Here is a 23,186-nt window from a genome sequence, read left to right as displayed (position 1 = left end):
GAACACGGCTTTGTTGTGCTATATAAGTATATAAAGGTCAATATACATGACATGTAAATAAATTCTAGCTATACCTATCATAATACAGAGATAGAACGGAGACTATGTGACGACCTAAGCTGGAAGTCAACCTAACATGTCACATAGCATATACCATTTTAAAATCATCCTTAAATATTATGTCTGGTTTTACATTCTCTGTTTCCATCATTCCCTCTATATTCAGTGTTCAACCAAATCTTCAGTTTTTAAATCAAATATGGGAAGGCACATTTGGGAGTTGAAAGCAGTCACCCATGTGTCTGTCTTTAGCCCTTAAGTTGGTACAGGACCTGCAGCATATATAATAGCACACCAATGTGCAAAGCAGAGATAATACTTACATTTATCCAAGGAGAGTTGAAATGTGGGTAAACTTCATGTTTATCTGCCCAGTGGCTATACCAGCACAAATTACTTGGCATCCTCATCTTGTCTATACTGATAACACTTCCAACATCCCAGATTCAATTTCTTGACTCTTTCCAACCCACTAGGCTTTACCTGTTCTCTCTCTGGTCGGCCCACCTATATCTTCACACCTGGGACCTTATCATCAAGCAGAACAACTCTAGTACCTTACAAAATAAACAAAAAGACACTCTCTGGGATGGCTCTCATCTTAATGCTTCTACCACTCTTATCACACTGGCTGTCCATTTTGATTTTGAACTTAAAGCCCCTACAACAGCCCTATTCCTTGGTCCAACAGTCCTAGTTTGGCCTCACCACGGTGCTCACAGCCTCTACACTGTGGTCAACCATCTCAGAGATGGCCCCACTGCACTCAAGAACTGTTCATCCCCTAGTTCCTTAGAATCTCTCTTTTTGCCTTCTCTCCTTCCCTGGTAAATTCTAGCTCTCTGTTTTGTCCTTTTCTAATCTCAGGCTCCTGAACATTAGAGAGAAAGGCACAAAACAATACAGACTGGTTCATTGTTTCACTCATTCATTTAAACACTACTCACTGAGCAATGACTAAGTGCAAGCAGCAAATAACCTCATTGCTATTTGGCAATTCTTTTTATAGTCATCAATCATTGATTATTATCAGCATTTCCTAAAAATGCTCCCAAATACCGGAGCATCCGCACATCAATTTCACCCAGTTTCCCCACCTCTCTGCAGGTGGACTTCATCTCTTAAGTGACTAATAAGATCAAGGCCACTCTACAGACATGCCCACTTCCTTTCCTCCCCAGCATGAACTCTGCCTCTCCACTCCTCTTTCATTCTTCTTTAGTCTCAGAGGCACCAATGTTCCTCTTCCTTTCCAAACCTATTCTTTATTCCTCTCTCCCAAGCCCTTCATACCTGCTGTCTCACATGCCCACTGTGCTTCTCCTGTGTCACACACTGTCACAGGTGCAAGGGATACAAACACAAATGAGGCACCACCCTGTTCTCTAGGTGCTCACCAGCTAGCAGGAGGACAGGTGTGTAATTTGTGTGCACACACACACACAGCACAGATTTTCATATAATTAGGGTGACTATATCATTTCTCTTCCACACTCAGACATGTTTGAGAGTAAAAGGGGATGTGAAAAATAATTAATGGGGTCAACTGATTTACTGCAAGTTTAAAAATTTTTTTAAACAAGAAATAACTGACATTTACTGAGTATGTAGGATGTGTCAGGTATTATTCTAACTACTTTTAACATAATCTTCACAACAATCTTATGAGAGAATTACTGTTATTATACCCTTTTCACACATGAAGAAACAGATACAAAGAGTTTGAGATGTTTGCCTAGGGTCCCCCAGGTGGGAAGTGGCAGCATTAGGATTCAAACTCCTTTAATTCTACACCTATGATCCTACCTACTGCAGTGCATTGACAAGAAAGAGATGAAGGGAGGGAATGTGGGTGGGTAGGTAGGTAGAAGCAGACGTGCAATGAAACACTTTTGTATCTACTTTCTCTATTGCCCCACAACCCAACTTCCACTCCACCATTCAACCAAGCATTGGTATATCTTTATTACCTAATCCACACCCTACTGGATTTAGATGTCTTTCAGAATTCAGAATTCTTCAGGTGAGGAAAGCACAACAGGGCACGTACTAGATCTTCGATATACCTTCTTGTCCTACATGATAATGTTGAAAAACTCCCTAGTCTAGGCATTGAGGGCCTATGTAATCTGATTTGTAGTGGGGTTTTACCTTGTCCCATATCTGTTTTCCCTTATTCCAGTAACAGCATCCCATTTTCCTTTGGGGAACTGTTCCTACCCAGCTGGTAGACTGCCATCAAAGGTCAACATCTCCCTTACTTCAAGAGTAGACATGTGACCCAAGCTAACCCACTCAGATACTGCTACCCCCCTGGCAAAGTGATCGGCCCAAATATGAGGACATGACTCCACTCAATGATCAGGACCAATTGGAGCCTTTTTCAGGGGTTAATGTCAATACTGGGTAAGAGATACCAAGAATCATATGAACTTTGCTGCTTTGTGGAAAGCACCTGAGAATGAAGCTAACACAGGGAAATGGAGAAACAGCCAACATGAGCATTGGCTCTGGCTTTTCAGCTAGACAGCCCACAATCACTTTTTTTTGAAACTCTTGGATTTAGTGTGTTTCAGAATTTAGAATTCTTCAGGTCAGGAAAGTACAATGGGGCACATACCAGAGTGCATTATATACATCTCTACTTGGATCAAGAACAACATCCTCATTAATCAAACTCATTAATATTTCTGCAACAAAAGAAATGAATGCCCTAATTAATGTCAGTTTAGGTCAGGACAGGTTTTGTCATAAGGAAGGCGTAGATCAGGTAAGGTCTGGTTACAAAAAAGGTTCAGCTTCTGTTTTTCAGAACTGCACACGAAGGCATGTGGATCTGTTTAAACCAAGAAATTCCCTTATCTGCTTGTTTGTTAGTTTTTAAATATGAGGTTAGTTTTTTGACACTTGTACCTGAAAGAGTCCGATCTATATTTCTCCTGGGCCAATCTGTGTGTTTTATTTCCCACTACTCTTATATACGTATTTTGATTCTTTGAATAAAAACATCTTGCAACCTCCACATTGTGTATATCTTATAAACCAGGGCTGTCTAACCAGGAGATGAGGAGCTCTGCTTGGTTGATTTTCTTGTCAGTTGCTCCAGCCCCAGACCTGTCTCCACAGCTCTTAGGGAAAAGGTGTAGCTATTGCACCCTCTTAGGGGAGAATCAGGCACAACACGGACTCCTCTCCCTTTCAGCTCCCCCTTATATCCTCAGGGGCAATCACAAGAATCCAGAAAATCACAAATTGCTCCACTACAGAAACCCCCGCTAACCACAGTGTTCTCCTGTTTGCCTTTGAGCAGCCTTTGCATCTCCTTGGTGTCCTTATAGATTATGTAATGCTCCCCATGCCTTATTTCAGTTGTGTATGCAAACTGATTTTCACAGCAATCCTGTGAGGTGGATAGAGCAGGTTATTATGGTCCCTTATTTGAAAAATAAGGAAGCGAGGGTCAGGTTGTTTAATAAAAGGAAAGACCCCGGAGTTTCAAGCAAACCTGACTCCTACTCATGTTTTCCTTCCAGTCTCACTTTACTCCCAGGATTAAGTCAAACTGAAGAGTTTATTGGCACTGATTGTTCTTCCTTGGTACCCTTAGATGTAGAGATGTATAATCTGTTGAAACTAGTGAGAACATTGCATGAGTAATTTTACTCTAAACTATATGCATATTTTAATTTGAAAAAAATAAAAATTAACTGATACATATATATATATAACTGAAATATATGTGTGTGTATATATATATTCTAGCATGCATGAATGTCTAAAAGCATTTATTTTTACCAGCCAGGAAGCCAAAGTCAGCTTCCTTGTCACTGAACCCAACCTGAATTAACTGAATAATAAAAGTTCCAAGGCAGAGCAATGCCTGGAGATATTTCAGCCTTGGGGAAAACCCAGACACTGCTTCACAGAACTTCAGCTGACCACAACACAAATACCCCTCCCTGCCCAGGGGATATTTCTGGGTCAGGACTCCCTCTCTTAGCCAAAGAGTCAGACATTGCTGAAACTTTTCCCAGCATACTACTCTGTTTCTCTGGCTGACCTTTACAGTTAGGACCTCTGGCTATACGCCCATGAAAGACAGTGATAACGCAAATTCGGCTGCCTTTGGGCTCACAAAAATGCAGTTGTTCATTTCAAACAGTCCCCCCAAATTCCCAAATGACCACATACAAGCCACTCCTTGCTAGGAGGTTAATGCAACAGACCCACCACCATCGGGCCGTGCACTCTGAATTGCTTTTTCCACGAAAGGTTCTTCTACCCTCTATTTACCTCATCATAAGTAATATGCATGTGAAGAGTAGCAAGCAGAGGTCAGGGCTGAGGTTTTGGGGTGAGAAGAGCTGCCCTCTGCAAAGCCAGATACATCACACAGGGTCAACGTGGGACTACAACACCAATTTACTCTTCTGTTTACAAAATGCCTAACAATTGACTGGAGGGGCACAGTGCACTCCCTTACAACCCATCGGACTAGCCGTGGCCCCTATTTCCAATGCCATCCATAAGCACCCAGAACTCACTCCCTATTGCAAATCAACATTTCAAGCACCCATATTACTCACAGGTCAAAATTAACCAGCAGGGTAGGAGGCCTACACAACATCTCTGAACAGGGTTCCTCCTTGAAAAGTATCTCTTCCTACCTACTCAAAAAATTCTTCCTCCAACTTTACTCATACAAACTACATTCAGAATCAAGTAAGATATAAATTCAAGTATGATTTAACATAATTCTTTAGATATTTTTCTTCCCTTTCTACCATCTCCTATAATATATCCTATAATATTTAATGGGATATAGCAAGAATCAATGAGGGAAGAGAGCACAGCTATGGGAAATCAGCCATAATTGTCTAGAATCCAACCTAAAACTATTTTTAAACTATTTTAAATTGTGAGTTGAAATGGAAAATCATTTTCCCTGTCTACAAGCTATGATTTAGCTCTTCTAACTCAGCCATCGAAAATTTATTTTCGTCACCTTCACATTTTGCATCTTCCATTTTAAAAATGTCTTCCTTTCTCCATATCAAAAAGTTTGGATCTCATTTATTTCAACCTTTCTTCTCAGATTCAGATTCAACAAACCTTTCACTGCAAGCCTAACTATGTGCTGAGCAATGCATAGTTAACTCACTCTATTATCTAGAGATTTATCATTTTACAGATGAAGGAACAGGGACTCCATTAAGTTCAGTGACTTTCCTGCTTTCACAGCCTCGAAAGTGGCCTCTCCAGAGTTCTGAGTCCACATGCTGTCAGTGGGGGTTCCAGGTAAAATATTTCCCCAGTATGGCTTGCATCTGGTTTTATCCTTCTGGGATCTTATTCAAGATAGGTTATATAGTTTGGGGAGAGGGTTTTGCTACTGGCATTCTCAAGCCTGAAATCAAGGATTATAAGCAACTTACAGGAGGATAAATACAGCTATTGCACATTGCAAGCAATCTGTTCACAGGGGGCCCTTCTCCCTGGATTCAAATAACCAAGACCTTAATTCCTCTTCATAGATTTACTCTAAACAAAGGCCCACAATTAACAATATGTCAGGTCTTATTCCTTTACATTATTTCAATTCTCTAACCAGTAGATTGTTAGCTCAAAGGGTCAGAGCACACCATTGGTGAGAGAGGACAAAGGCCTCTTCTTCCATTCCCAGTGCAGCCATGCACACCTCCTACCCTTAGCCAGCCCAGCAGGTGCTGGTCAGCCTAGGTATTAAGTGGGTTTGTAGTTAGAGACTGCAGGAGAAGGAAGGCAGGGCATTCTGTAGCTGATTCTAATACCAAGCAAAATATGATACATGGTGACATGACAACTACTAACAATGATTGTGGTTAAGTATCAGTCAGCATTTCAAGGCATAACCATTCACAAAATATAAATACTTTGTGAAAACCTACCGAAACATAATGCTATCTCCATAACGGAAGCCAAGGAAAGCCCCATTTTTGCTCCTTTCCAGAAGTTAAGCACATCCTTTTTGCTTGTTTGCTTCCTTTCTGTGTTACTCTGCACATCCTATCTTTTATGAACTGAAGAGGCATGCCCATTATTTTCCATAGAAATCTCCAGGCCAGAAATTTTATCTCTAGTGTCTTTTAAAGGCTAAGATGCTACACAAAACATTACATTGATATTCTGAGTAGATGGTCAAAACTGTACCTTTATAGTGGTAAAAATTTACTACCTTACTCACCTGGAATATCATACTGAAGATATCAAAAACACTACTAGTATAGTAAATGACTTTAGACATAATGACAGATTTCATTTCCAACCTGCTATACAGAGGATGAGACAGACCCTAAGCCCAAATGGGTACAAATGGGAGAACATTCCAGAGACATTTGCTAATTAGTTACTGCCCTCAACTGATCCACAGCTGGTTTATTGAAGGAAAGAAATAACAAAAGGATGTCTCAAGTGTTAAAAGGTCAGAGCAGTAAAGAATGAATAAGAAATACGTTTGGCCCTTACAGTGCAATGATATTGCACGTGTGAACTCAATTTACTGCCCCAAAGACTTAGCATAGGCTTAAGTCCCTTTGATCTACAGAGGAAATGCTTTACACTGTAGAATAGTTGATCTTTTTACACTGGTTAAAGGGGTCGGTCCTCTGTAACCTCTATAAGCACTATATTTCCTCACTGGCATTGTAAAAACCACAATAAATAGTACTTGGTGTTACTTGTATGTAAACTTTTATGGTATTACTTTTTAAATGAAAAGCCATGAATCTTCATTATAAGGCCATTTGTAAAAAGTCAGGCAGAGGTTGCAGGCCACTGTAATGTTTGCTTGTTCAAAAGTGGGTTGGGTGATAATTTCTCCCCTCTCACTATGCCAGATTCTGCAATATCTAAGTTCTACTTAATTAGTTCAGAAAGATACAGGTGCTTCTGCCCTTGCAAGTCAAGAAGTTTCTTATAAATTCAGGTTTGTCCGAACTAAATATCTGTGAATTAAGAATGGATATTTGCTTCCAGTCTACTGAGCTATTAAATCAGAATTCAGGGAAATGGGGATTTTATTTTCTTCCTCCTTCCCACTCATAGAATGGAGGGGTTCCCTGAAAGGCTGGATCCAAAGGGGACGGGGCCTGAACGAGAAAGTCCTAGGTCTGAATCATGGCTTTGCCATTGTCGAGGTGGGTGTCCCTGTTTGGTGTCAACTTCTCAAGAGCCTTAGTTTCCTCATCTGCTGTATGTGAAGTAATATTCACCAAATGAGGTCGTTTTGACAGTAAAAAAGAAGGCTATGTTTAAGAACTTATTCTTCCAAATATGCCTGGCATATGGGAGATGCTCAGTGTTAGCCGAACCTGAGAGATAAGTCCTCTGGAAAGATTAACGTGACTACTTTCAGTGCTAGTCTTCCCAGTTACATTCCTGGGGTATATACAGCGCCCAACTTTAAGTTCGTATAAAAAGACCTGAACGGACTGTGTCTTCTTCCGGAGAAACAGAAGCCAACAGAATCCTAACAAGCCATTAGAATGGAACTCTTCTGCAGATGACAGGCACTCAGGCAACAAAATCTGGCTGGCTTCCCTTACTTCCTTGGGGGGAGGGAAGATACAAACCGTGCCCCTTGCCCTAGTCACAGTCCTCCACAGGGCTGGCTTCTCTGGAATATATCCTCCCTCTGGGCGGGCAAAGAGCTGGAGCTCGAACCCTCCCGCGCTCGCCAGCTCTGCCTCCTCTCCCGATATCACGTCCCCCAGGCAGCCGGGGGCCGGGGGCCGGGGGGGAGGGGGTCTCCGCGTTCCTGGGTGTGGAACTCAATGGCCTCAGAAACCATCTGTGTATTCTTGCTCCACCGGCAACAGCTGGCACCTTCTCTCCCTTCCCCTTGGCATGGCACGCAGGGTGCGTGCACCCTGAGCAGTGCTAAAAGCGCGCCCGCTGGAAGGGCGCCACCCATCACCCTAGCCTCCCATTCCAGCGGAGTCTCCTCTGAGCCCGGCCAAGGCCCCCTCCTCAGGTCAGCCCTAGAGGAGCTTACAGTGGGGGAGCATTTTTTGGGACCCACTTACACAGCCCTCTCCACCCCCATTTCTCTCAGGGGGGGTGGGGAGAACAGAACGAGGAAGCCAAGACCATTTAGTCCCGAGTACCTGCAAATCTGTTGCGCTTCCAATCATTCCCATAACATCACCTCAATTTGTTGGCATTTCCCTCCAACAGGACAGCTCTGCCAAAAGCCCGTGAGCAGCACCCCACGAAAACCCGCGCCCCCGCTGCCTTCCCAACTCTAGCCCACAGCTCAGACTCCCGGTCTTCCCGAAGCAGAACCCAGTCATCGGGTTTCAGAAGTTTCCCACCTCCCCCCTCCATCCTCTTCCCGGGAGCCCCCACACGGATCCCACTCAAGGCGAGGAAGCGGCGAGGTCTCCCCCAAATCTGCGCTCACACGGCGTCCCGCCCCCCTCTTCCCTCCCCCTCCTTTCTCCTCCCCTCCAGCTCCAGACCCCGCGCCTCCAGCGTCTCCAGCGCCAGCGGCTCTCTCGCCCAAGAAGAGGAAACTTTTTTCTGGGATAAATTCAGGTCCGAGCAGGAAAGGGTTTCCCTTCCCCGCCGGCACCAGGAGCGCGCTCACCTCCTAACCCCCCAAAGACATCATTTCCCCCTCTCCCCACGCCCACCCTCTGAGCCGTTTCCTCAGGCTACTAGTGCTATTTAGACTTTCCAGGTCAAAAGGTCCAGCCGTGTCTGAAACCACCACGGGGGCACTCCGGATTTTTCCAGAGACCCTACCAGTCCCGCGTGGCTTGCAAAAGACAAGTAAACAAAACACGAATCCCGGCAACTTTGGGGTGTGTGTGTCTGTGTGTGAGAGCGCGCGAGAGGCAGAGCATCGCCCAAGAGTTAGGGCAACAGCTGCTAGAGCACATCTGGTAGGGGGGGAGGGGGCTCGACCCGGAGGGGACAAGAAGCCCCCAGCAGCTTCAGGGCTGAGGGCCCGGCCAGCCTGTAGTTCGTTACCTGTCCTATGTTGATGAATCCGTACTTGCTGGCTATGCGGTCGGCCTCCGGGAAGCCGCCGGTGATTTTGACTGCCCAGTGGTTGGTGTAGACGCGCGTCCGGCATACGGGGAGCAGGCAGCCCCCGAGCAGCGCCAGCACACACAGCAGGTCTAGCCGTCCCGGGCAGCAGCAGCGGCTCCCCCAGCCCATGGTCCCGGCGCCTCGCCGCTCCCCCGCTTGCTGGCTGGCTCCGCGCAGTAAGCGGCGCGCACAACTAACTTCTCCGGCCTGGGCCGCCCCGGCGCGCAGCCCCGGGCCGCCGCGGCTCGCAGCCCCGGGCGATCGGCAGTAGGCAGCGAGCCCCGGCAGGGAGCAGAGCAGCGAGCCCCGCGCCGGCTCCTAGACCATTCCTGGGGCTGCGGGGACCTGTGCTCCCTGCTCTACGGCCCGCGGGGCGGTCGGCGGTGCTCCCTGGCTCGGGCGCAGGAGGCGGCTGAGTGGGGCGGGCGCCCTCCGCAGTTGGGTCTCGTCCGGCTCGGCTCCCGGACTCTCCGACTAGCTCTCGCTCCTCCCGGAGCCCCCGAGCGCGACGGAGATGGCCGGCGGGGGCGGTGCAGGCAGCGGCCGGGCGCCCCCTCTGCTGGCCCGGGCTCTGAGCGCTCGCTTGCTCGCTCCCTGCGCTCCCTCTGGCTCGAAGCAGCGCGCGGGGATTCTGAGTGGCAATGGCAGCAGTGCCTGCTCTGCATAAATGACTCCCCCACCCCTTAACACCCCTCCTTTCCCACATCCCCCTCCTCCTCTCCCTCCTCCGCCCTCTCGAAAGCGGCCGCAGCCAGGCGCCAACCAGGTCCTAGCGCCTCCGGGTTCTCCCAGCTGTAACCTCCAGGGTCCCGGGCAGCAAAGGCCAGTCTTTCCAAAAGGCTGAGAGGAGAGCTCCGAGGTCTTGGTGTTACCTCGTTTTCTCCACTCCCTGCTGGATGTGTATGAATTTAGCACCACTTCCCGAAAGATTACAGAGATGTATACGCTGGTGCGAGTTAAGAGCCCTGAAGATTCATTCATCCTCACTCTAAACGTCCTTAAACAACTAAGCATTTGAGGAGGTCACTTGCGTGTCAATTGTCGAACAAATAACCCGAGATTTTCACTTCGTTAATTCTTCATGCTTTTCAGCAACTGTTTATTTTACACATTCTGCTCCCGGGAGAAGCTACCACACAGGACGGTAAATCGCATCGACTCTTACAAAAGCCAAACGCTGTGGCTCCAAAGCCAAGTCTGTTGCCAGCTGACTTTCGAAATCAGCGCATCCAATACTAGGCAACGCCACAGGAGAGTAAAATTCCAGCCGTGGAATTGAGGAAAGATGTTTCTATGAATATTTGGTATGCAAGTGGATGGAGATGTTGGGCCAAGGGAATAACTTGATTCATTTGTTGGATTGCGTCTGATGAGGGCTTCTTTTTCTCCACCAAGGGGAAAATTTTCCAACTTTTCCGAGCACAGCCCTGTAGCAGTGAAAGACTTTAATATAAAAAGGACCACAGAGGAAGTTCAGATGAAATATGTGGCCGCGTCACTTTCTTTACTGTATTGTACACTGTGACTGCAGAAGGCAGAAGGGAGCTAGGATTAACCCTCCTCTGGCTTCTGCTTTACAATCTCCCTGCCTTTTTGGAGCGGGGGTGGGGAATGGGGTGACTTAAGGTGAAAAGAAAAATTACCCCTTATGAAATAATTCAACTAGGCTTAAAACTATTCACTGTATCCCTGACTGCTCCCTCCTTTTTTGTCTCCACTCTCCAACTGTTATCTTTTTAACTGTTAGTTAAGTGTGTTTGAGATTAATTAGCCCATCACACCTATAGCTTTGGGTAATGATTCTTTTATTAGAAACATATCTGCAAACTTAGAATTCCACTAGCACTTTGTAGAATGCCATTTTATGACACATTACACGTTGTGTAAGGTATGAAATATTATTTAATCTTGAAAACAACCCCACAAAAATAACATTATCCCCATATTACTGATGAAGAAGTAGAAGATCAGAAGAACTAAATCATTTGCAGAAGGGAATGTATTTTGTTCATTTATTTGTTAGACTGGCTCAATGCATCTGTTATGAGCACCCAGGATGTGCCATGCGTTGTGCTGGACACTGGAGAAAAGGGAGGGGGAGAGGCAGGCGAGGCACAGAAGATCAGTGAAATTCAGACTCTCTGAATACTCTAGAGTAAATGTAGTTTATTATTATTATTATTTATAAGTGGAAAAGCATAAGCACTATGGTCTGGCTTTAGAGTTTCGGTACAGTCTCACTATTGGCCAGGACCTCTGGACACACCTCTTCCTCCTTCCCCAACCATGGAGTCTAGAAAGTTCACAATCTGTTACATCACTGTTAACTGCCTCTCTGACCATCTGCATCTTTGCATAGAGACATTGGATTATCCCGCTAGAAGCTTATGTGTTTCAGATGGGATGAGAAGAGCAGTCTTCCTTTCTTTCAGAATTGTGGGCATTTGCTGTCAGGCGGGAGAGAGAGCCTGTCTCACCATGATCCACAGGAGGGTGGTCACTGCACAAGTTACTTCATGACTCAAGTTTAAAGCATGCCTGTGAGTTTCTCTCTGAGACTCTGGGACTGCTATTGTTTAGGACTACAAAGGTAGCACAAAATGCTTCTCTTTCAAAGCCACGTTGCCTCTGGGCTTCATATTATGAATGAAATGAGAAGGAATTCACTCCATCTGGTCTTCTGAGGCCTGCAGGTTGTTTTCTTGGGGGTGGCAAAATTAGTCATTAACATTTTTTTCTCCATGGTGTCTTTCTTTTTTTCTTTCCACTAACACTCTTGCCTTCTGCAAGCATGCCCTGGTTGGCACACACGAACATAACATTCACTGCATTGAACATGAGAAAGAATTGGAAAATGAGGTAGGAAGTGGGTGAACCACTTTTCAACTTTGTAAACCAATCCCTGGGCCAGCATTTAGCTTACTCAAAGGGCATATTCTTTCATTTGGATGCATAGGTATTTAAAAGGGAAAACTCTAGCCCTGTTTTTTTTTTAAAAAAGATTTGAAACTTTCATTCATCTGTTAAATCAAACGTATGAATGTGGATTCATCCTTGTTATTGTCCATAGCTCTTGCAATTATCTTCCAGTTCCATCATAAGTACATTCTCAAAAAGTATGATTCCTAAACCTAAAGTATATCAAAGTCTCTCTCTTCCACTGACGAATAGGCACACTCTGCTTCCTGCTTTGGGATTTACCGTAATGAACTCGTTAGCTGTTAGCTTCCTTGGATAGAACCCTGTTTGCCAAGAATGAAGCTTCCAGATAAAGACCAGTAGCTACAGCAAAGAACTTGTCCTTAGGCTCTATTGGTTATGACAGTTAGTCCTATTACAAATGCCTCAGTAGCCAAAGAAAGGACAAACTGATAGAATAGTAGTGGTTAGTGCAAAATCATCACTGACTTTGGAAAAGAAGCTGAAATCCAAGTCTTGCACGAATGTTTTCTTTTTGTATGCAAAAAATAGCACTGCAAAATTTGACCCTCGATTCTTCCTCTTTAATGTGACATAAGGCAGGAAACCTGGCAGTTTTAAGTTTTAGTCTGCCTTATATTTAGCAACATATTACTTGATAATGAGGCCCCACTAGTGTTTGGCCTCTCTGCCAAGGTCACCTACAGCTCTAAAAGAAAATTTCACTGAAATTCAATGAACAGAAATCTAAGCAGTTTAGTAGAAGGAGAAGTGAGCAAGAACTCCGTAAAGACCCATCTTGAAACTCTGCAAACTGGAGAAGATTATTCTTGGAAGAGTTTGCCTGATGAGACATTTCATTTCTTCCTCTGCTACATCCATTGCCAGAAATTAACCTTTAAGATCTGTTCTAACCTGAGATTCTGTTAAGCAGTGGTAAATTGGTAATGTGCAGTTTGGAACTGACCAATGGGGAAAAGCACCACTGCATATTTCACTGCCCATTAGAAGAGCTACCAAGTCTATTGGATCCTAAACAGTTTTCCAGTGTATCAAATTCAGAATTGGCAGTTAAAGTTCATCAAATTTAAAAATGATAATAATAATAAATTACCAATTGACCCTTGAACACCACAGGTTTAAACTGTATAGGTCTACTTACACACGGATTTTCTTCGATAAATATATTGGAAGTTTTTTTTTTTTTTAAGTCATGCTGTCATATATTGGAAGTTTTTTGGAGATTTGTGACAGTTTAAAATAACTCTCAGACCCTTGTAGCTTAGAAATATCAAAAAAATTAAGAGAAACATATGTCATGAATGCATAAAATATATGAAGATATTGGTCTGTTTTATTATTTACTACCATAAAATATACACAAATGTATTATAAAAAGTTAAAATTTATCAAAATTCAACGCATGGAAATGCTTACAGATCATACATGGCACCATTCACAGTAGAGAGAAATGTAAATAAAGATGTACTATTAAATCATAACTGCATAAAATTAATTTGTAATATACATTGTACAATGTTTAATACATATTGCGGTGAGCTCAAGGGTTGCAAGTATCTGCTTAAAATGCCACATGGTGTTAATCATCTTCATGTGAAGAGTTAGTCTCTCCAGTAAATTGTGTATTGCTGTAAAAAGTGATCTCTCATGGTTCTTCCATATTTTTCATCATGTTTAGTGCTATGCCATAAACCTTGAATAACACCATGGGATCCATATGTAGTGCCATTAATGATGCTGGAAGTGCTCTAAAGAGGTAGAGAAAAGTCATGACGTTACAAGAAAAAGTTGAATTGCTTGATACATACTGTAGATTGCGGTCTGCAGCTGCGGTTGCCCACCATTTTAAGATAAATGAATTCATCATAAGGACTATTGTAAAAAAAGAAAAGAAAATTTGTGAAGCCATCACTGCAGCTACGCCAGCAGTCATGAAAAACTTGCACTTTTTGTGAAATATCTTTTTATTTTGTATTGAAAATACAGCTTTTATGTGGGTGCAGGATTGCTAATAAGAAAGGCATACCTATAGAGTCTAATATGATTAGAGAAAAAGGGAAGTCATGATATGACAATTTAAAGCAAAAGAAAGCTGAAGTATCCAAAGCTCAAGAATTTAATGTCAGCAAAGGATGGTTTGATAATTTCAGAAAGAGTTTTGGCTTAAAAAAATGTCACGATAACAGGAGAAGCAGCTTATGCTGTGTAGTATATAATACATATACATATAACATAGGAAATATGTGTTAATCAACTGTTTATATTATCAGTAAGGCTTCCAGTCAACAGTAGGCTTAGTAGCTAAGTTTTAGAGGAGTCAAAAGTTATAGTCAGATTTTTGGCTGTGCAGGGATTGGGGTGGTCAGTGCCCCTAACTTCCATGTTGTTCAAGGGTCAACTGTATAACAATAACTACAATTTATTAAGCACTTGCTATATGCCAGGAAGTGGGCCAAACACATTTCAGGTCTTAATCTCATTCATAGAACATCAGAGCTGAAAGAGACTGAAGATACCATAAAATTTAACTTCTTTATTTAATAGATAAAAATACTAAGGACAATGGAAAATCAATTTGCAGGACAGTAATTCTATCAGGGAAAAATAAGTTAACAAATAGATGAATAATGTAAATAAAACAAAGGAAAGGCTACATGGACCAAAGACGATAGTGTGCTGTGAACCAAGGATTAACATTAATCGAATTTGCATATGTGGGTTAATAAAATAAATTCAGTCAGGAAAATGGAAACTTGACTTAACATTTAAAGGTCTTTAGGTGTTTAAGCTCCACCACTTAAAATATGATCCATGACACATAGGAGCCTAGGATGGAGTTAATTCAGTATTTGATATTACATTTATAGCATTGCATAATATTTATATAATGGAACACTAACAAGTGACTGACATTCTAAAAATTGCAAGAAGCTTTAGCTCCTTCTTTGACCCATTTGAAGTTAACATAGATTGGCATAGTTGACCTTCTTCTGTGGACATTTAAATCCTACAATGACAAACTGGTTCCTATAAAGTTTTCCAGTTAGATCTGAAGTGTGAAGGTTGTAGGTAATTTCCTTTAGATATATATGAAGGAAGTGATGACAACTATCTGTCAACTTCTAGCTTCTACCCCTGGTCCCAGAGCAGTGTCCCCTTCAGGATAGATATGAATGCATGTGATGCCACTCAGCCTACCTTGGACTCTAATTCAGGAAGAAAGCAGGTAGGGAAAAGGTGGGAGAAATCAAAGGAATAGGCTTGAGTCTGGGAGCTTCATCCACCAGAAAGAATGAGTCCTATTGCCAATGGCAGCAGCCTTCCCCTAAGAGTCAAGACTTGTTCTTTTTTTAGTGCCTCTGGATCCTTTTCTCCAAAATATTTTATTGGCTCTTGTATTCTGAAGAGCCCCTCAAAGAATCAGGGGCTTAGTAACTACTGACTCAACAACTTGATCTTGCCTAGGAAGACATTTAAAGGGCTCTAATAATTAAAACATTGAGTTCGGGGTGTAGCTCTAATTCATTGATTCCAAATGAGACATTCTAAATCAAAGTATATTCAGTGTGACTTTTACTTGTTAATCTGAAGCAAGATAAATTATGACAAAATTCTTTCACAAATACCCTGTATGAGTATATCCTTTACATTTATTACATTCCATCATCTCCAAGATGTAGCTTTTACACAGCCATTGCAGCTGTTGTTTAATCATCTCTCTACCAAACTTCTCTACTCCCACTTCAGATTTTAGTAATACAGATATTCTTCAATTTATGGTGGGAATACATCTCAACAAATCCACCATAAGTTGAAAATATCATAAATCAAAAATGCATTTAATACACCTAACCTGCCAAATATCATAGCTTAGCCTAGCCTACCTTAAACGTGCTCAGAACACTTACATTAGCCTACAGTTGAGCAAAGTCATCTAACACAAAGCCTATTTTATAATAAATTGTGGAATATCTTGTGTAATTTATTGAATATTGTACATTACATGAAAACCGCGATGGTTTCACACCATTGTAAAGTCAAACAATTGTAAGTCAAACCATTGTAAGTCAGGATGGTCCGTGTCTAAGAAAAGCAGATCTTTTTGTTGCCTTTAACCCTCCGATTCTTGGTAAAGGTACTTATCAGTCAGATATTTCAGAGCCAAACCTCACTGCAACAGTTTGCCTGGAAGTGAAGGAGTTCACTTTAAACTTAAGCCAATGAGCAGCAACTGTCCTTTCCTATTATGTATCTAGAGTAGCAGCAAAGTTCTATTTTTCAAAAAGGTCACCCTACACTTAGAAATAACTCATTGATAAAATTTCATTTTTCTAAAGACTAGTGGAATATCCTTTAGCAGAAAGCTTCTCGGGGCTTTCAAATTTTAAAAAGTGCAACATTTCCCTGGCTCTGTGTTTACGAGGACGCTGCGATGACTCAAAAACAGATACTGCATAAAGAAAAAACAGACCCCAATTCGGACTCTGGCAAATGCTACCCTTTTAAGCCCTATGACTTAGTTAGCTTCCCCAGAAATTCAACAACTAAGAGTCTACTAAATCACTGGAGACCCTAAGGCAGGCTTCTCTTCAATTTTCTCCAAGTATGCACAGTGAAAACCTATTTTGCAGACATGCTAAATATGACTGTAATGTAAATTGATTGTATTAATGCTAAATATTGCCTTCTGTGTATGAAGATGAGACCAAGTTCTATGAATATACTATACATCATACTTAGGGTTTAGGTGAGGAAAATATCTTTGTCTGGTACTGGTGTTTATTTGTTTAAAAATAATTAGAGAGTTGTTTTGAGCTCTGGCAGCATATTGAATTGTGAAAGGTGAGCATAGATTGAATCCTATGGGGAAAGAGCAGCCAATATATTCAGTATCATTTATCATTTCTTATGCTAGTCTTTGTCATATATTTTTTGTGTGCCCATACAGATACAAGTTGGCAAATTCTTAGGATATTTGCATGTTGACATTTTGTCAGCAAAATGAAAAATGAAAAGAATTTTGTAGTAAATGTCAGCAATGCAAAACTTAGTGACATTCTATAAAACTGGGCCAAGCATGATTAGAAAAAAATATTTTAAAGAATGGTGGAAGTTGAGACTTCTAGGCTCAGAGTTGCTGGATGCTAGATGTTGGGCAGAAAATAAAAGTTATACTTACAGGCAAAAAGCTGACCACTTAAAGGTCAGTGAAATACTCCAGGCCACAGCATTGGCTAAACGAAAGAATTGGATCCAAATGGCATTGATTTTCCATTTAATGCCCTGGACACTTTAGAAAACACTTTTTTTCTGCCGAGGTGTGTATGGAGGGAGCTCTGGATTTAGCAGATTGATTCTCCTGATTTGAGAGAAGTGAGGTTCCAGAAGTGGTTCAGTTATGTATGGAAACTAATGACTCTGAAGCAAATTACCTAATCAATATTCTATTATACAATAGTCCTTTTACTTACATTAGACCTAAAATGCAACAATTTCTCCTGTGTTAGTCATGTCCTCTGTATTTAATGATAAATTCTCTGCCAAGTGGAGTCCAAGCAGGACAGACCTTTTCCTTTCTACAAATTCAAAGTAAAATTCTCTGAAAACATCTGGATCGAAGGAAAAGAGGAAATTGATGAATCTGTATAGTAAGGGTGAAAATAAACCTTGTCACATTGATTGGATAAATAATGACCCAGGGTGATCTTGATGGCTAATATTGATAAAACACTGATAGACCATTCATATAGACTTTACGAAGTACTTTCAGGTTATTACTATGTTTATGTCTCATAGTAACATGCCAAATAAGTGGAGGCACTGTCCTTATTTTAACATGGTCCTGGCTATTGATGTTGCTTTACGGATACGGGTAGTGGATAGTGTAATGATCTGTCCGGCTGCACACAGGCAGTGAGTGATGGGGCCTGAATTGGAACTCAAGTTTTCTGAATCTTGTATTTGCGCTACTTCCACCATCCCAGAGTTACAACAAAATCTCTACAAAGATAAGCCCCTGAAAAATATATACCTCTGTCCTGTCCCCGTGCATTTACCAGTCATTCATTGTGGGAAGTTCTTGCATTGTCAGTAGAGTAGAAGGCATTGGAAAAGTCAAAGCTAAGGGCCTTCCTTCAGGGCTTCCCAGGTCTGTCATTCAGTAGCAATTACTTCTCACATCCCCCACCCCTTCACCTCAAAGTCCAATCATTTCTCAGCTTTGTCTGCAGACGATTATCCAAATCCATTATCCAAATCGACACTAGCCAGAGTTTCTAGGACTAAAGCGCCCAGATGCGTGATTCGTTGTGTCTAAAATGCTTTTCTGCTGTCCTGACTGAATTCAGAGGTTTTCTTTTCACTTGCTAATTATCCAGGTCCTACAAACTGTGGATGTGATTAACTGCAATATGTTCACTGTGATGAAATTCCACTAGCTTTATGAGAAACAATAGTAAAGTCTGTTGGAATTCATTACAATAGACACTCATATAAAGGATCCTCCTAAGATTCTCCAGAACATGTTTATTTTATTAGCAGTTCCTATTATTATTAGAACTGTTTTTCATGATGGCCAGAGGTGCATTTTTAAAATTAGATACTCCCCACAACACACATACATGTACACACACACACACATGCACATCCCCAACACACATGATTATGAGTAGAACTTTGAGAATGACAGAAAAAGATTCATGCAGAAGTAAATGGAAGGATTCAGGTGGCAGGTGCCACAAGTGAAATTCATCATGGCTGAGGCAGCTTTAACTAAATCTCTTACTTCCCTTTATGGCAAATTTAATTTCTTCACCCATATTATCCCCATTTTTCTTCTAACATCACCCTTGCTCCAAGTTTTCTATACATCTGTCTATTCTTCACATACTGTCTTTCACCTCTTTGATCTTCACTGGAATAAATAACGTAAAAATATTTAGAAGAATTTGAAAATAGAAGAAATACAGTGAAATTTCCTTCCATTGCTGAAACATAACTATTTTTATGTTTATGGACTTTTTTTCTAGCATTGGTCTAAAAACAGCCATATCTTTATTAATTTATAAGCCTACCACATATACACTTTTATATTCTGCATTTTTCACATAATATGTACTATAAACATGTCTTCTTGGTCTTCGTAATTATCATTTTAATGACCATACTCCATTGGGTTGATGTATCATAACTTACTAAACTCCATTGTAAAACATTTAAATTGTTTCCAATTTTTTATTGCTGTAAATAACACTATAGAGAATATCTTCATGAATAAAGGCCGTGTATGTTTTAGATTTTTATTTTAGGATGAATTCACAACCTTCAGATCTCTCAGGTTCCAAAAATTAGAGAGTGGTTTGCTTCCTCAAACTCTAGAGGGGCGAGACAGGTAATTTAAACAAGAGAAGTGGGCCAATAAATATGGTGAACTGAAGCAGTTCTTATCTCAGCCCTGACAACATTCTTCAAATCTACAGCCGTGGCTACCAATCTTTCTGCCTCCATCTGTCCATACATCTGTCCATCAGTCAGCTGATCCTAGCTGGGTATTGTGATCAATGACTAATGTAGAATTCACATTTTCACAAAGTGTTATACCATTTAGTGAAACCTTCGAATTGTTATGTTATTATAGTCATGCATTGCATAATGACGTTTTGGTCAATGATGGACTACATATGCAACAGTGGTCCCAAAAGGCTATACTACCGTATTTTTACTGTATCTTTTCTATGTTTAGATATGCTTAGCTACACAAAGACTTACCATTAGATTGCAACTGCCTAGAGTATTGAGTACAGTAGCATGCTGTACAGGTTTGTAGCCTGGAAGCAATAGGCTACACCATATAGCCTAGGTGTATAGTGGGCTACACCATCTAGATTTGTGTAAATACATTCTACAATGTTCTACAAAAAAAAATCACCTAATGATGCATTTCTCAGAAAGTATGCCTGTCATTAAGCAACATATTACGGTGTACACTCACACATATGTATGTGCATATGTATGCATTTGTGTATACACAGGCATGAATGTATGCTATACCGTATAGTCTAGGTGTGTAGTAGGCTATACCACCTAGGTTTGTGTAAGTACACTCCATGATGTTCATACAAAGATAAAATCGCCCAACGAGGCATCTTAGAACTTATTCCCATCATTAAGCAGCACATGATTGTATTTAATTTGTATAATAGTTGATGCCAAGTGCTGACATCGAGAGAGAGAAGTGAGGGGATGAAGTTGCTGCTGGAGTGGTCCAGGCAATTTCATGGAGAAAATAGAGCTTGTGATAAATTTTAAAGAATGGGCTGGGGGTCGGGTTTGAATAGAGTGAAAATATCACCCGTTTCTAATATTTGGTACACTTCTCATTGCCCTTTATTACCAATCTTGAGATTTTAGACATTTTTTTATACCTTTAACCTGTTCAAAGAAACACTTTAGACAAATTAAACGTAATAGAGTTTAACCGAGCAAAGAATGATTCACAGTTGGGCAGTCCCCAGAGCCAGCACAGGTTCAGAGGGACTCCAGGTCTGCCACATGGCCAGATAACATTTACGGACAGAAAAAGGAAAGTGACACACAGGAAATGGAAGTGAGATACAGAAACAGCTGGATTGGGTACAGCTTGGAGTTTGACTGACTTGAACAGGGTTTAAACAGTTGGCAGCCTGCGATTGGCCAAAACTCGGCTGTAGTGATTGGCTGAGACTTGGCTACTTGTTACGAGAGTAGGTTACCGTCTGTTTACACATCCAGTTAGGTTACAGTTCACTACGAAGAAATTTAATTATGCAAGGAGGCAGGTTTAGACTAAACGTAATTTAACAAACCCGAAAATTCTCTGACTGTTGGGCCAAAATGTATCAAGGCCTCTTCAACCAATGAGAATCTTTATGCTTTTGTGTCTTCCCTTCCGATTAAAAATCAACTCTGAGCAAAGTGTGAGGATCTGGGCTTTTGATTAGATTAGGGGAAAGTCGAAAAGGAATAAGGAAGTGTTCTGTTCCCCGAGACATTTAAAATCCACTCAAAATAATCTCCTGGTCTTCAGTACATGGAGAAAAACAGGCTTGGGCAGGAAAATGGCATTACTATAAACTTCCCTGTAAAGATCTCTGTCTGAGACGCAGTCCGCCAACAGGTACTCTAAAATACAGCTTTAAGCTTCTACAGTAACCAGAGAACAGGAGCATGTTTCCAATAAATTCAAGCGTTAGAACAAAGGTTTTATAAAGTAATTTAAAATTACTTGAAACACTGTAAACTAATGAGTAATACCAAAGGCCTTATTCAAATGAGACAGTCAACAAAGATCACCAATTTCCCTTCTAACAAAGACTGTTCGTTTCTCACACCCCTTCAGGTCTCATTCACGAAGTTTTCTCTTTAAATAGGAGATACATTTCAAGGTTTCAGAGTATTTTCTCTAAAAATGTTAATTTCTTTTCTTTCACTCTTCCCCCTTTTTCTGCTTAAAGCCTTTGATACTTCTTGCCTGCACCTTTAATTATTTAATTTCTTCACTGCATTATTTAAAGAAAAAGACAGTTTTGAGTATGTATGAAGTAAGTATGACTCCAGGCAAAACTGAAGAAAACTGTGTAACACCGCACAGCAGTGGATGATTTAGTAAAAGATGTTTTGCAATCTCTATTCCTCTTTTATCTTAATATAGCCTCTGCAAATATGGACTAAATGACCATTTTGTTTTACTGTGTCTGATAAATATCAATGAAGAAAAGAACTTCAGCAGCTTGAAGAAAGGCAATATATGTGAAGGAATATAATTTTTTGTTAAAAGCATTTAGAAATGGGTCAAAGAAAAGACAAGACTAGAAATGCTTATCGCAGCATTTAAATACAGAATTTTCTTTGGATCTTCCTACCAAAATAAAAATAAAATGGAATAGCAGTAGAAGCGGAACACAAGTACAATTTGTAAAAATCTACGATTCTCTTACACTCGTGACACATTCTTCAAGCAAAATTTTAATTACCTCAAAGGTAGAGATACATGTACTTAAAATAAAAAGCTTTTTTTCTGATTGGATCAGTATAAGTTTATTGTAGAAAACAGTAATGTGAATAAAAATATTTCATAATCTCCCCGAACACTTCTAACCTTTAATCACCATCTTGGCACATTTTTTAAATTCTCTCTCTTTTTCTCTCTGTCTGTATTAGACAAATGTTTTATATATATACATATAAAATAAAAATAAAAATAAAAAATATAAAATATATACATCCACATGCATACATACATACATATGCACATATATGTAAATACATACACATTTACACTCATGTAGTTTTTATTCTATTTTAATATTTTAGTCATGTTCATTTACATATTTTGAATATATTATTTCTATTTCCCTATTTATTTTTAAATATGTCTTTTCAAGGCTGCAAAAAAAATCATATGAATCTACTATACACACATTCACACACATCATATATGTAGACAGACACACGTCACTTAACATCAGATATGTTTCGAGAAAGCAGATGCATTTTGGTGGTTTTGTTGTGTGAATATCAAGTGTACTTACACAAACATATATGATATAGGCTGCTACGCACCATGGCCTATTGCTCCTAGACTACAAGCCTGTACATCATGTTATTGTGCTGAATACTGTAGGCAATTGTAACACAATGGTAAGTATTTGTGTACATAAACACATCTAAACATTGAAAAGGTAATGCGTTGAACTACAGTGTTCCCAAGGCTACAATAGCTGGGCAATAGGAATTTTTCAGCTCCATTATAATCTTACGGGACCACTGTTGTATATGTGTTCTGTTGTTCACTAAGACATCATTATACAGTGCATGACTGTAAAACCATCACTCCAGTATTGAAAATATAAGCAGCTTCCAATTTGGGGGGTGTATTGCAGATAATGCTGATCAACATCTGTATAGAGGCATAGCTTTTCAGTCTTAAGATAGCAGAGTTAAATTATTTTCACAGAGCAAGCATCACAAAGTCCCAAAATGATTCCATAGGTTTTCTAAAATTACCTTGTATGGCTTCTGAGATGATCTGAATCTACTTGAAAATCATATTAATGTTAAAAAGTTGATAATGA

The 23,186-nt window shown here is 40.8% G+C and overlaps 1 protein-coding gene across 2 annotated transcripts in view; it reads right to left on the bottom strand.

Moving 5' to 3' along the window:
• Nucleotides 1-9,836, bottom strand: part of PCSK5 (proprotein convertase subtilisin/kexin type 5) — a 436,684-nt gene extending 426,848 nt beyond the window's left edge. For both annotated transcript variants that reach the window (XM_012650669.1, XM_012650668.1), the window contains exon 1: nt 9,073-9,836. In XM_012650669.1, coding sequence (XP_012506123.1) covers nt 9,073-9,264 — 192 coding nt within the window. In that variant the 5' untranslated portion in view covers nt 9,265-9,836. The remainder of the gene's footprint in view (nt 1-9,072) is intronic.
• Nucleotides 9,837-23,186: the final 13,350 nt, after the last annotated feature.

This window comes from Propithecus coquereli, unplaced genomic scaffold (genome assembly GCF_000956105.1).
Source record: "Propithecus coquereli isolate 6110/MARCELLA unplaced genomic scaffold, Pcoq_1.0 Scaffold339, whole genome shotgun sequence".
Lineage (NCBI taxonomy): Eukaryota > Metazoa > Chordata > Mammalia > Primates > Indriidae > Propithecus > Propithecus coquereli.
The sequence above is the reverse complement of the archived record's forward strand: the minus strand, read 5'-3'. Positions and strand labels throughout refer to the sequence as shown.